The sequence below is a fragment of the Podarcis melisellensis genome, assembly GCF_964234715.1.
Source record: "Podarcis melisellensis genome assembly, chromosome: 14".
NCBI classification, from domain to species: Eukaryota; Metazoa; Chordata; class Lepidosauria; order Squamata; family Lacertidae; genus Podarcis; species Podarcis melisellensis.
Genome location: NC_138546.1, coordinates 31,946,486 through 31,959,530, shown reverse-complemented (window position 1 = coordinate 31,959,530; position 13,045 = coordinate 31,946,486). Strand labels below are relative to the sequence as shown.

The following is a 13,045-nucleotide window of genomic DNA, read 5'->3' as shown; positions in this document are numbered from 1 at the left end:
AAAAAGAGCTCAGGGCAATGTGCGACAAGCAAAAATTTAAAATGCAATTGAATATCAGTTCAAATAGAAGTTCTACAAGTAGAACGGGTTAAAATACTGCATGAAGCTACATTGGAAATAACCAAGTGGTGGAGGAGGGCAGGGGTGTGTGTATGTGAACCATTTCACCAGTTCAGGTACTACATTCTTGAAGGATGGCGGCATCATGCTTCCTTTTTTTCCTTAAAAAAATTAATGCCATAATTCACAAGGACAGTGATCGGTGGCAGTGATGGGGGGCCTTTGGCATCCCCTCTGGTGCTGTGGTTAAAGGTGGTGGCAGCTAGAACCGTTTAATATTTTTCTGCTCTTAATGACCACTTACCTTCTTGCCTGTGAGTAGTGGTTGCAGCCTGACACGGCGCCTCCTCTTTCACCCAGACACGCAGCGCTATTTTAGAAAGTTTCCCCATCATTAATAGTTGGTTACTGCTCTAACCATTTCTTTTCAGCTAGCCGGGCTTTCCTGTAGTCTTGTGATGGTTGCCGTTTTCGGAGCCAGGAAGGAATTTTCCTTGCTCTGCAGGTTTCGCCTTCCCCATAGCATTAGTCACAACTTTGGCGGTTTAGGCCTTGGGCGGAATCCTGTGGTTTTTCATCTAATCGGGGTGTGGTGAAGTGGTGATTCACCCACCCCTATTCCCTGCGGTGGTGTTAACTGGGTACCCCATTAGAGGGGCCTGGAGGGAAGTGTCTGTCCAAAGAGCCAACTTCGTAGGCCTAGCGGGCCATAGAGCTTCCCTTGGCAGTAGGGGGCCATCCACGTAAACCTGCGTTTTGCAGTGGTAAAGGTAAAGGGACCCCTGACCATTAGGTCCAGTCGCAGACGACTCTGGGGTTGCGGCGCTCATCTCGCTTTATTGGCTGAGGGAGCAGGCGTACAGCTTCCGGGTCATGTGGCCAGCATGACTAAGCCGCTTCTGGCGAACCAGAGCAGTGCACGGAAACGCCGTTTACCTTCCCTCCAGAGTGGTACCTATTTATCTACTTGCACTTTGACGTGCTTTCAAACTGCTAGGTTGGCAGGAGCTGGGACCGAGCAACGGGAGCTCACCCCGTCATGGGGTTTCGAACCGCCAACCTTCTGATCGGCAAGTCCTAGGCTCTGTGGTTTAACCCACAGCGCCACCCGCGTCCCTTGCAGTGGATCCACCCCCAAATAAACCCTGTCATGCCTCTGTTCCCCCAGCAGGGGGGGGGGCTGAGAGGGATACACGCCCAATGCCTATGCCAAAGCTTCCTACAGCTGAAATCAATAAAGTTGTGGCCGTTTAAATCCCAGACAGTTGTTGTGTCCATTCACTTTACTCAGCAGTTAGGCGTGCCGGAAGGGCGGACTGCGGCTGGGCATGCAGTGTTAATTGCTGCTCTTTTATTTTGTGTTATAATCGAATGTGTTGCCTTTTAAAATATACAAATGTAAACCGCTCTAAAAGTTATCATTGAACTTGGTCAGATATTTAAATTTTATAAGAAAATAATTCATTTTTAAAAATGCAACAGGTTATAAATTTTACTTATATTGCACAATTTTGCCGAATGCTGGCGACACCTCTGCTTAGAGTTACACTTGCAGGCACTGTGTTGGATATAGCAAAAAGCTGTTTGGAATGAAACTGTGTAATATCTGCACACTGGGCTCCACTGAATGACCTCATATTTTGTGACTGCTGACTCATGAAAACAGAGTGAGTGTTGTAACTAAACCCATGCCAATTCCTTTCTTTTTCTCAGTATCCAATAGTCAATGTAAGAAGGTTTCCACGTGTGTGATGGCAAAGGCAAAGGGAGTCCCCAAGTGTTTCTCGTGTAAGAAGCCTGGTTGCTCTGTGTGGTGCTTCTGGGGTAGATGCTCTTTGGTGTTGGGTCTCTCTGTCTCTCTCTCTCCCCTCTGGTTGGATCAAAACATGGAAATGGAATTGTTCTAAAGGAAGGAAGAGCTGTTGATAAATGTGAAAGCCTTTTGCATATATATTCAGCACAACTTGCCGGGATTGCAACCAAAATGACAAATCCCTTCTATATGAGGATCTTTTGGCTGTCCTCTGTGAAAAATCACATCTTAGGAAATTCATTATCCTTGTTTTTTGCCTTGGTCTTTCTGATGTAACGCTTAACTTTTAGAGTTGGCTATGTTTCAGCTGTAAGGGCTTATAGAACAAATAGGGTAAATTGCTAGATTATGCAGTAGTGAAGTGGCATAGTCAGAGGTGCAGGTTTCTTTCGTGATAGTCACAGCCACACACCCTCACATCCATGCCCCTTCTAAGATTATACAAGAATGTAACAACAACAACAACAATAATAATATTTATTATTTATACCCCGCTCATCTGGCTGGGTTTCCCCAGCCACTCTGGGTGGCTTCCAAAAAAATATTAAAATACAGTAGTCCGTCAAACATTAAAAGCTTCCCTAAACAATAAAAATAATGAGGGATGAATTGTAATAATCAATGCCGATCTCCTTGGGTTCCCTTTTAGTTAGATCTACTATTTTCTGAGCACATACTGTGCTTTGTCTTCTGTGATGTTCCATTGTACATAACAGAACTTGCACACCTTATGTTTTCAGGATTCCTAAATGCTTAGCTTTGGAACATACAGTGGGGAAAGAGCTCCCCTTTCATGCTGATTGGCTGGAGACAGGGACACTGCTGCAGAAATAGCAGCGTATCTTTGATCCTCCCCCTGCCTTGACCCCTGCCAACTACACCACTGAGTTTATGCCTTTCACCTGAGCAGCCCAGTGAGTTTATAGTCCTGATTAAAGTTTGAGTGCACCATCTCTTATTCTATGCATCTGCCACACAAGTAAGAAGCTTACACAAAGCTCAGCAGAGAGCAGCAATGGAGGGGGTGCACTTTGCTCAAGGACACACAACCAATCTTATATATCCCCATTTGGGGTCTACAAATGTGTGGGAGTGAGCTGGAATATTGAATGGAAAAGGGGAAAATAAGCATTATGGGAACCTGTTGCCTTCCAGATGTTGGACTGCTAGTTGTCAGGACCACATCAGCTTATATGCGCATGCTCCTTATTTGTTTTAATTATTTAAAAGCTTTTCTAAATCCACTTAATGTTTTTTAAATCTCTAAGAACTATATGCAATATAGAACACTGTTCATTAAAACAAAAATACAACATAAAACCAATAAAAGGTATAAAAGCAAATAAAACAAAGATTCGGGGAATTCATCTTAAAACAAGACCCGATCTTATGGGTCGAGGAAAGCCAAGGCAAAAAGACAAGTCTTCACAAGATGTTTGACGCCTCTGATGGTTGCTGGATCACATTTGGCAGAGGGGAAGGGCATTCCGCAGTACAGGCGAAAGCAGAAAATGGCTGTTTCCAGGTCACCACCCTTTGATATACTGTAATTTCCCCAGATCTAAGTGATCTTACAGGCCTACAGAGGAGCAGGTAGTCTTTCAGGTAACCTGGTCCTGAATTGTTCAGAGCTTTATATGTTAGCAAGACCTTGAACAAGATGGCTGATTGAAAGCCAGAGCAGTTCCCACAGCACAAATGCAGCATGTGCATGTCCAAATGCTCCATTCAGCAACCTTCTGAGGCTTATATTGCTTATCCCTGTTGTGTTCCCCCCATGCACGCACACAGGGTAGGACTACAGGCAGTCCCACATGCGCAAAGCCGCTGTGGGTGGGTCTGCTCTACTGGAAGTTTCTCTTTACGTTGCGCCAGGACTTTTGCATCTTACATTGGTGCAATAAGGCTTGTTTAGAAATTGGGTTTTCTTTTGACCCACGCAACTTGAAACATGAGGTAGAAAGGAAAGTTATTTGCAAGTTTTGCAGCACTTACAGCCACAGCATAATATCTGTTTCGCTGAAGAGATCACTTTCCAGAAAGATCCATACCAGCTTCTTCACTGAAAATCACACCAACATCTGGTTTTGGCTGGCTGGGGAAAACAGCTTTGCCTAGTAATAGAAATACTTCAACAACCTTGCTTCCTCCCCCCATCCCCTCTCCGGTACTTATTTCTAGCCTTCTCAGTGAAGATACAACAGGCTACCCTTCACATATTAATCTTCATGGTGACGAAAGTCTTGGTTCTCCCTTTATCCCTCCCTTCCTCTATCTCTGCTCAGGTGTCTCCTCTAATTTGACTTCTACCATATAATTTATATGCAGGATTCTCTTCAATCGCAGCTTTGCATTCCTGAAGCATTGATGTAATGCAGGCTATCCAGAAAGATCATTGCATGCCAAAAAAAGAGAGCGCTATTCCCGAAGTGGAGCATGCTTGTGTACAGTTCTATGAATTATCAAATGATGAGCTGTTCCTTCAAAGCATCGTCCTTAGAACAAAAGTGCTCTCAAGTTAATGGATGGATGGATGGATGGATGGATAGGACATGTAGGCAATAGTACCATCCCACAACTGCATATAGTTGATGTTGTCAAACCTGAATCATCGGAGCCTAGAAGAATAGGCTGGATACTGTTGAAAATATGGGATGTCATAATTCTGGCACTGGGATTTAAGTTGCTCAAAGTAAAAGACTTGTTGACCTTTCTGGTGGAGAAACTGCAGGTACTAAGTGCTGAAGGAAATGTGGCTTGCATATAATGGAAAAGGTATTCAGGGATGCGGGGTTTTTTCAAATGTTGGCAAGCTTATTTCCATTAATTTATTAATCCCTTGTGAAGCAACATATAAATGAATTCTAAAGCTCAAGAGAGCAATAGTGGAAATGAGTTTGCATGTATCCGTAGTAGATTTATTGAATTCGCAACCGGATTAGATTTCTGTAATCTGTTGTTGCTAAAATCTCCAACTTTTTAATTTTTTTGTCCAAAGGAACATGCCCAAGAGTTTTACCATGAGCTCTTCAAAAAATTAGATTCAGGAGCATTGTACCTCTATTGGTGACCAGCTGTTTCACATATTGCACTTTAATAAACCCAACAGAGAGCACCAGCCTATCCCAATTCTCTAGCTGTTTGCACCTGCAGGTGTTGTCAATCATCCAATTGCTACATCCACATTTTATATGTTCAGCTGTATGCTAGATCTGAGATTGGGCAATAGCTTTAAAGAGCTATAGTTTGAGAGCTCTGCATACTATACTATGCATTGTTGTTATCATATTGTCCATGGGAGGCTGAAGCGTTGAAGCTTGCCCCAGCTCAGCAAATGAGTTTATGGCTGAAACTGGAGCAAACCACAGGTGTCGTGCTCTTTAGCCACTAAATCTATATGCCATAATTCTTGAATGGTCCATGGAAACACCGTTCTATGGGAATTCAGCCAGCAATGGTCCAAGGCAGTTGTGAAACGACACAACTACACTGCGGTGTCTGGTGCCTTCTGGATAGTCTGTATTGATTGCACTTGAGCTTCTCTAAGAAACGAGCCCTATGGCCCAAAGAAGACACAATAGCAGCTCAATGCATTATTAGCAAGCACATCAATTGAAATTTATAAAAATGCACCTGTGGGGTTTTTTGTTGTTGTTGAGGCCCCAGCTTGGAAGGAAGGAATTCTTGCCCATTTCCTCCCTCTGTCGTCCCAATGAAATTAGACCCCTCCCCAAATCTGCTATTGCCCTCCCCCAAATGGGAGAATGGAGGTGTGTGCCTACTACCAGCTTTTCTTTCTTTTACCAGTGTGGATGCCAATGCTGCATTGAACATCATGTCTACTGTGGCCAGAAGCTCATGGCTGTGCAGATATTTTGCCAGAGATGATAAAAACTCCATTGAAGGGTTGCTTTCCCACATGTTACATGTGGGCAAACAAACTTTGAAACAGAAGATCCAGTAAAGGCAAAGCAATCGTGATTTGTAGTAACGGTGCAACCAATACCAGAATTTGAATTACATTTAAATAAAATTCCTTGGGTCACTTATCAAGCTTATGAATAAACGGCTTGGCTTTCCTGCCTAAATTACATTTTTAAAGTGGCCAAAAATAAAGAGGTTTTCTCTTGTAATGTGGGGAGTGGCCTGCATTTGAGAAATTCTTCTGCTGTGGTAGATTCCCTGCTTCCCTCTGTATGTTGAAATTGGTTGGATTTGTCCAGCAGGTTGAGTCATTTGATGCCACAATTTTAGAAGGATCTGGCTTGGAAGCCCTGGAGAGCCAGGGCCAGGCAAAACATAACTTGAATTAATTTTCTTTAAAAAACAATACAATAAGAAAACACATTGTAGATTTTGGGCATGTTCCAAGGTGGTGACAGGGTGTGATTGTCATGTGTGTCATATTCTTGTAATAGTGTCATGTTATTAATCACTCATCTCCTATGTGTTCATGTCTGGTAGTCATTGTTGGTTGGGTGTGCGTGTCAGTGCATGAATTTTGGCAAAGGAGTTTTGCCATTAGAGAGTGTGGTGACTGCAGTATCATTTTATGTCTTGAACTGGACAGCGCACACTAAAAAAATTGCCAAAAACCAACACCATACTATATGTCAAATGTCTGTTTGGTTTGACCATTATGGGTTACATTATTGTGGTAAAAGCATATTTAAACAAAAACCCACCACTACATGCAAGTAGGGGATGGGGGAGAAATCCTATTCAGTTCACACTTTAATGTGAACTTTAATTTTAATGTGAACTTGCCTAATTTGCACTTTGCAGAACAAAATGCACACAGAAACACTGCTTTTCTCTGAATTTTGCAATGCAGTTCCCTAACTAATGTATATATTAGGACAAGATGCAGATAAAAATGCATATGTTAGTGGGGGGGACACGAAAGTGCATCACAGGAGGAAAAATTGATTTCAAAAATGTATATACTGCATTAGGCAAAATTGCATGTTAAAATGTGTATCAGGGGAAAGGTGTAATAAAATGCTGGTGAATTTTTATGAGGGCTTAAAATTTGCAAACTGATAATGGAAGTGTAGTGAACTGAACATAAGATTGGAAAAAAATGGGAAATGGTAAGAAATGAAAATCGACCCGTTTGTCCATCCCTACATGGCAAGACAATTATTATTGCAACATGTTTTGTGGTCACTAAAGTGCTGCATCCATCCAGCTGGCCTTCACTGGTGTCTTTATACAGATCCCTGCTACCACTGTGTTTTGCGTTTTCCCTCAGGGGTGGGGTCAGGCTGCTTCTCTTGGTAACCTGAGGAGGGGAGAAGAAAATGAAAAAGGTAATGTGCAGTCAAGGTGGGGAGATCCGGTGACATGGAAATGCAAATTGGGGTTAGGAGAGTGAGACAAGAACAAAAGGGGAAACTCAGAATGCACATTGAAATAGGTGCCCTTGGGTCATATCACTTTCCTACTTGTTGCCTCTAGCAGAGACCAGATGAACATGAGATCCCCACAGGTTTGGAGAAAGAAGGGTTTGCAATATATCATCTAGTGGGCTGACCCAACAAATACTTGATTGCTGCAGATGCTGCTGTTTAAAAGCCCATGATCAGTAACAAATGCTCTTGGACCTTTGCAAAAAGCATACCTGAGGGTTTGTTTTTTTCAGAGGTCATTCATACAGGTTAAACTATTAAATCAGCAGCTCTTCCTTTATGCCAGGCATGGAGCAAGAGTTCAATATACACGAGCAGGAGCTCAGCTCCCAAACCTGATCATTTGAAGACCTTCAGCACAATTGCTATTTCTTTTAAACAGACTTTGCTTACTTATTTTTTGTTTAATTAAAATTTTATCCCACCCATCCTTCAATGAGCTCAGGTGACACACATGCTTCTTCTCCCCTCATTTTATCTTCACAACAAATTTGCAGTAGGTTAGGCTGAGAGGTGGGTAACCTACCACCCTACTTATAGACAGAGATATATGAAGCAGTTTCCTGCAAACAAAAATAGCTAATGAATTATCTGGTCAAGGAGGTGTTGCTGAAATACCAGGGGGCGTCTTACTTGTGTCAACAAGGTTTGTTGATTTAGGATCATAAGCCTATATCTGTAGCTCCTGGAGGAACCTGACATGTCTCTGATAATGTCAACATGCACAAAGTACATCAACGAACTAGACTTTTATTCATCGTAATCTCAGATGTGGAAGCACATTTAAGAGGCACCCAGAGATATTTTCTTCCTCCTCTTCAGGTCATATTGCATGACACTGAAACTTGAATGCCACATCATAACATTTCAAAATGTGAATTGGAATTGACTTTTAAAAAATAAATTATGGAGTTCATATGTTAAATCACAAGTACCCAGTGTCTATTTTCTTATTTATTTGTTTTTTGAGATACTATGATCAGTGTGTCCTTTTCATTTGCCCCAGGTTACATTGAAGCAGCAGTGATCCCAGCTGGGGCTCGACGGATCCGTGTGATGGAGGATAAACCTGCCCACAGTTTTCTGGGTAAAAGAGAAAGAAAGAACTGGTGTCTTGATCTCACACTTTTGTTTATGCTTGTACTTTGCTATCCTGAAATACAGCGAATTGTCTCCAGCCAAGAAATACTCAAAGTAGATCCATCAAAATTAATAGATCTAAGTTCATTGACTTCATTAATCATCTAAATCATCTAATCCCCTTGTCTCCCTTTTGCAGGGATTCACAATGGCTGGTAGCCCCAAGCAGTTTTAAACCTGGGCAAGAATTGTATCCACTCCCACCCACCTTTTCACATGTGTTTGCTAGGGGGGAAAGCTTAGGCTAAAATAAACCACGTACACTATGCTTTTTAAAGAAGTAAAAGACTTTACACACAAAACATCAGAAGTCACAGAAATGAGGCTTTAAGCATGTTTCCATCCAGTGAGCTGAAAGATTTAAAAAGGAGGTTCCGAAATCGTTTTCAAGAGAAAATAATTAGTTACAATCTCAGAAACAAAACATGCAATCCTCATGTTAATGAAAGAAAGCAGATTGTGTGGATCTTCCTGTTGGGAAGATTTACCACTTGGAGTTTGGGGAGCTGGAAGCCAGAGATGGTCCCTGCTCTTATATCTTCATTCTTCCAAAAGAAAGAAGTGGACTAACCTGGGAGAGAACAAAGACTACAAGTGCTTCTAAGTCCCTCTGAGGAGAATGAGGTCCTAACCAGGCGACCCATTCAACTTAACCCTTTCATGGGCCCAGTGTGAGGCAGAAACTATCCCATATTAATTTATATGGGTCTTCTCCAGGTTCAACTAACTTGGGATACAACTCAAAGAGAGGAAGTAATATTGATTTCTGTAACTAGCTGACATGTGCCATTGCTCTTTGATCCCCAAACGTTCCAAGGACTCCTTTTAGGACTGATAAATGTGAGTTGATTTTAGGGGCAAGTGATAGCTACAACTGTAATTGTTTAAACATTATCATTACCAGTACCACTGTTACTGAAAGCTGGGATGCTGTAGTGTTTCCTGAGGTGCCAAGGTGTCCTCTCTTTGAAGCACTGTCAGAGAGTATTTCTGGGTTTGGAGGAATTCTCTGTTTAAAGGGTTATCCCTCCTAGTTTAAAGATAAAAAGATGCATAATAAAGGAGAGCAGGAGTTTCAGAGTTGACCCTCAGCAAACTGAGTAGGCACACAAGCTATCTGGCCCTTGTCCTCGCTGCTATAGTCTTTGTATTTCAAATATAGTAGTTATTTTTTAAATTTGCATCTGTACATAGGCATATGTAAATATGTGCCCGCCTTTGTGGCAATGCATTTCTTACTTCCTTTCTTCAATGTATAAGTAGCCACCCTGGCCTTTCCTCGCTCCCTGCTCAGTGCTCTTGTTAACGATACCAGGCAGTCATGCCCTCCTGTTCAAGTGTTTCTTTTTCAACTACCACTCAACATTCTGTGGCTACTGAGGCACATCTGATACTGAAGCAACTCAAGCCTTCTACTCCTCCATTCACTCCACAGAAAAGTTTTCCATTTTACTTCTCCAACAGACACTCTTGGACTCTGTGGTTTGGTTGGGGGGGGTAAGGGGGGGGAGAGAGAGAGAGAGCCCAGCAACACTTTTTTGTGTTCTGCAACTGTTGAGGTCTCCCTGAATATTTTGGTTCCTCCCTCTTGTTTTGGCTTCATTTCTGTCTGAACTCACCACCTGAATTCACCATGATAGGTTGTGGTTATTGGCATCCGTGTACACAACAGTTTTACAGAGTAAGAATAAGATGACATGTCCCAAGAACCTTACAAATTTGACAGAGGAATGGGAAAGGGTGCATAACTGTGGAATGCAATTCCATGGGACAGCAAACAAACCACATCCCTTATGGGTTTCAAACAGACCTTAGGTAAAACTTGCCTTCTTACCACTGCCTTTTGCCACTGGTTAGATGTGAGCTACAGAACTTCCGCCTTCTGCCTGATTTTGATATTTTTAATATGCTGGTTTAGAATTGGTTTCCTTCGATTTTAGTAATGGTTTGAAATATTGTATTGGTGTGTGTGTGTGTGTGTGTGTGTGTGAGAGAGAGAGAGAGAGAGAGAGAGAGAGAGAGAGAGAGAGAGAGAGAGAGAGAGAGAGAGAATGCTATTGCCTTAAACTGTGTTTTCTTGTATGTTTGACGCATGGCTGGCTTTTGGAAGCTTTTTCTTGAAAAGAGGGCATTCAAATATATTACATAAATTTATGATAATAAACAAGGCAGGGGGTGTTCTTTCGGTTCAGTTGCACTGTCACCTACAACCCCTACAAGGGGATTGGTCTAGACTCTAGGAGCTTGTAATCCTCAAAGAATGGTGAAGCTAAGCAAGTGTGGGGTTCATCAATACATAGGTGAAAGCACCACATCTGCCCTTCTGAGCTTTCTAAAGGAGCAAAATGTTCCTAATAAATAAATGGATATGATATAGGCTGCACATCAAAATGCTTGTCTTAACTCGTGTGTGATCTCCTCTATGTCCTGTGGCTGATCAAAGCCCATTCTGTGCTGTCAGTTGGTGCAGTTGCAAATGTGAATAAAACCTGAGGTGACAGAGATATGCTATGTTTTGGGGGAGATGGTGACAAAATTGAATACCAAAAAAAACTTCGATTCTGCAACCTTGGATTACGCAGGTCAACACATTTGTTGTTCTTTTTGTCTGTGCAAGAAGCCTCTGATCAATAGAAATGGTCAACCATCTCTCTGGCTTTTGTAATTTCTCTAGTCCAGGCATTGCCCGCACCCGCCCAGCCCTATTCCATACCTATAAGAGCTAGAGACTTGTCATTTTTAAAATGGGAGCTGGGATGCTCAGGAAGCTGCATTCTACAATAAATACAACACTTTTTTCAGGTTTGTCTCCTCCAGGAGGCTGAGTAGCATCCAAGATTACAGTGTGCCATTCTTTGATCTCTTGCCTGCTACTGCTTTCATTTCTGCTTACCCGGCAGCCAGTTTTGTGGACTAAAATTACGCCTACACGGAAGACTTTGACATAGCAAAGCTTTGGAGAACAATGACTGCCAGTGTTCTGGGGCATTGCAAGTCCTGCTTTTGGAAGCCAGCATTTTTATTTGTCTTGGTTGGATTAATTTGGATGCTTACTGCCAGTTGAGCTTTGTCAGATGTCACTTAGGGTGAAGACAGACATAATGTAGCTCATATTGCATCTGCAGGGCAAGCTGGCCTAGGTGGCAGTCCTTTTTCTGTGGCTGGTCCTTTAAAAAAAAAAAAGACTGAGTGCTTCAACATTCATTTATCTTTACAATAATTTGTTGTCAGATAGATAGATAGATAGATAGATAGATAGATAGTTCAGTTCTTTATTACAATCACAGAACAGCCACTAAATTGCACTAAATTGCCAACAGATAATATTTATTTATTTATTCATTCATTCATTCATACCCTGCCCACCTGGCTGGGTTTCCCCAGCCACTCTGGGTGGCTTCCAACAAAAGATTAAAAATACATTAAAACATCAGTCATTAAAAACTTCCCTAAACAGGGGATTATTACAAATTAAACACATAGCAAAAAAAACCTAAGATATGTGTGCATTGTCATATGTTCACAGTCATGCTTAGGATGGATTACTGAGCACTACCATAGTTAGTAAGGAGTTTTAACCATCTAGTTCCTAGTAGCGTGGGTGGTGCTGTGGTCTAAACCACTGAGCCTCTTGGGCTTGCTGATCAGAAGGTCAGCAGTTCGAATCCCTGCGACAGGGTGAGCTCCTGTTGCTCAGTCCCTGTTCCTGCCAACCTAGCAGTTCGAAAGCACGTCAAAGTGCAAGTAAATAAATAGGTATCACTCTGGCGGGAAGGTAAATGACGTTTCCATGCACTGCTCTGGTTTCGCCAGAAGCGGCTTAGTCATGTTGGCCACATGACCCGGAAGCTGTATGCTGGCTCCCTCGGCCAGTAAAGCGAGATGAGCGCCGCAACCCCAGAGTCGTTCGTGAATGGACCTAACGGTCAGGGGTCCCTTTACCTTTACCATAGTTAGTAAGGAATTTTAACCATCTAACTCCTAGTAATGCATGCTGATACACAAAATTTTGCCACTTTTGTGGTAATTTCATTAGCAAAATCTGACAAATGGGCCAGCTAATCAGCACAACACAGATCCCGTTTATACTTTGGATGTGCAGAACTGTTTATTTTTTCCTTTTAGGGCTCTAGTTTTGTGGGTTTTTTCAGACTGAATGCAGCAAAGGTGCTTTCAGAACAACCCCACTGCGATGAAATTATTCCATCTGACTTTATCCTGAATGTGAAAAATCATACAGTGGTTTTGCTTGCTGTTGCTATAAACATATTCAATGGGCCTGTGTATTAGATGTGCCTGCCAAAATCTCTCTCTCTCTCTCTCTCTCTCTCTCTCTCTCTCTCTCTCTCTCTGTGTGTGTGTGTGTGTGTGTGTGTTGAAGGGATGTCTCTTTGTCCTATGTTGATAACATTGCTATCATAACGTTTTTTTTAAAGCAACAGCAACAAACTTTCTTAAAATACACCCTTTTTTTCTTTTGCTATTTGCTCACTGATATGTCCAAAAAAACAGGCTTTGGAACCATTCTGATAAAGTTGCCCTGCCCATATTCAAATAAATCTTTTATCCTGCTCCAATAAAACCCCAGCTGGACCAAGTGGAAATGACTGGGAATTGCTGC

At 42.1% G+C, this 13,045-nt stretch overlaps 1 protein-coding gene across 2 annotated transcripts in view; it reads left to right on the top strand.

Moving 5' to 3' along the window:
• The window catches only part of ADAMTS17 (ADAM metallopeptidase with thrombospondin type 1 motif 17), a 182,982-nt gene that overhangs the window by 127,618 nt on the left and 42,319 nt on the right, over positions 1–13,045 (top strand). Inside the window, exons 16-17 of one of the 2 annotated variants that reach the window (XM_081888427.1) lie at positions 1,774–1,848; positions 8,291–8,371. In XM_081888427.1, coding sequence (XP_081744553.1) covers positions 1,774–1,848; positions 8,291–8,371 — 156 coding nt within the window. The remainder of the gene's footprint in view (positions 1–1,773; positions 1,849–8,290; positions 8,372–13,045) is intronic. The other variant, XM_081888428.1, reaches the window with a different exon arrangement.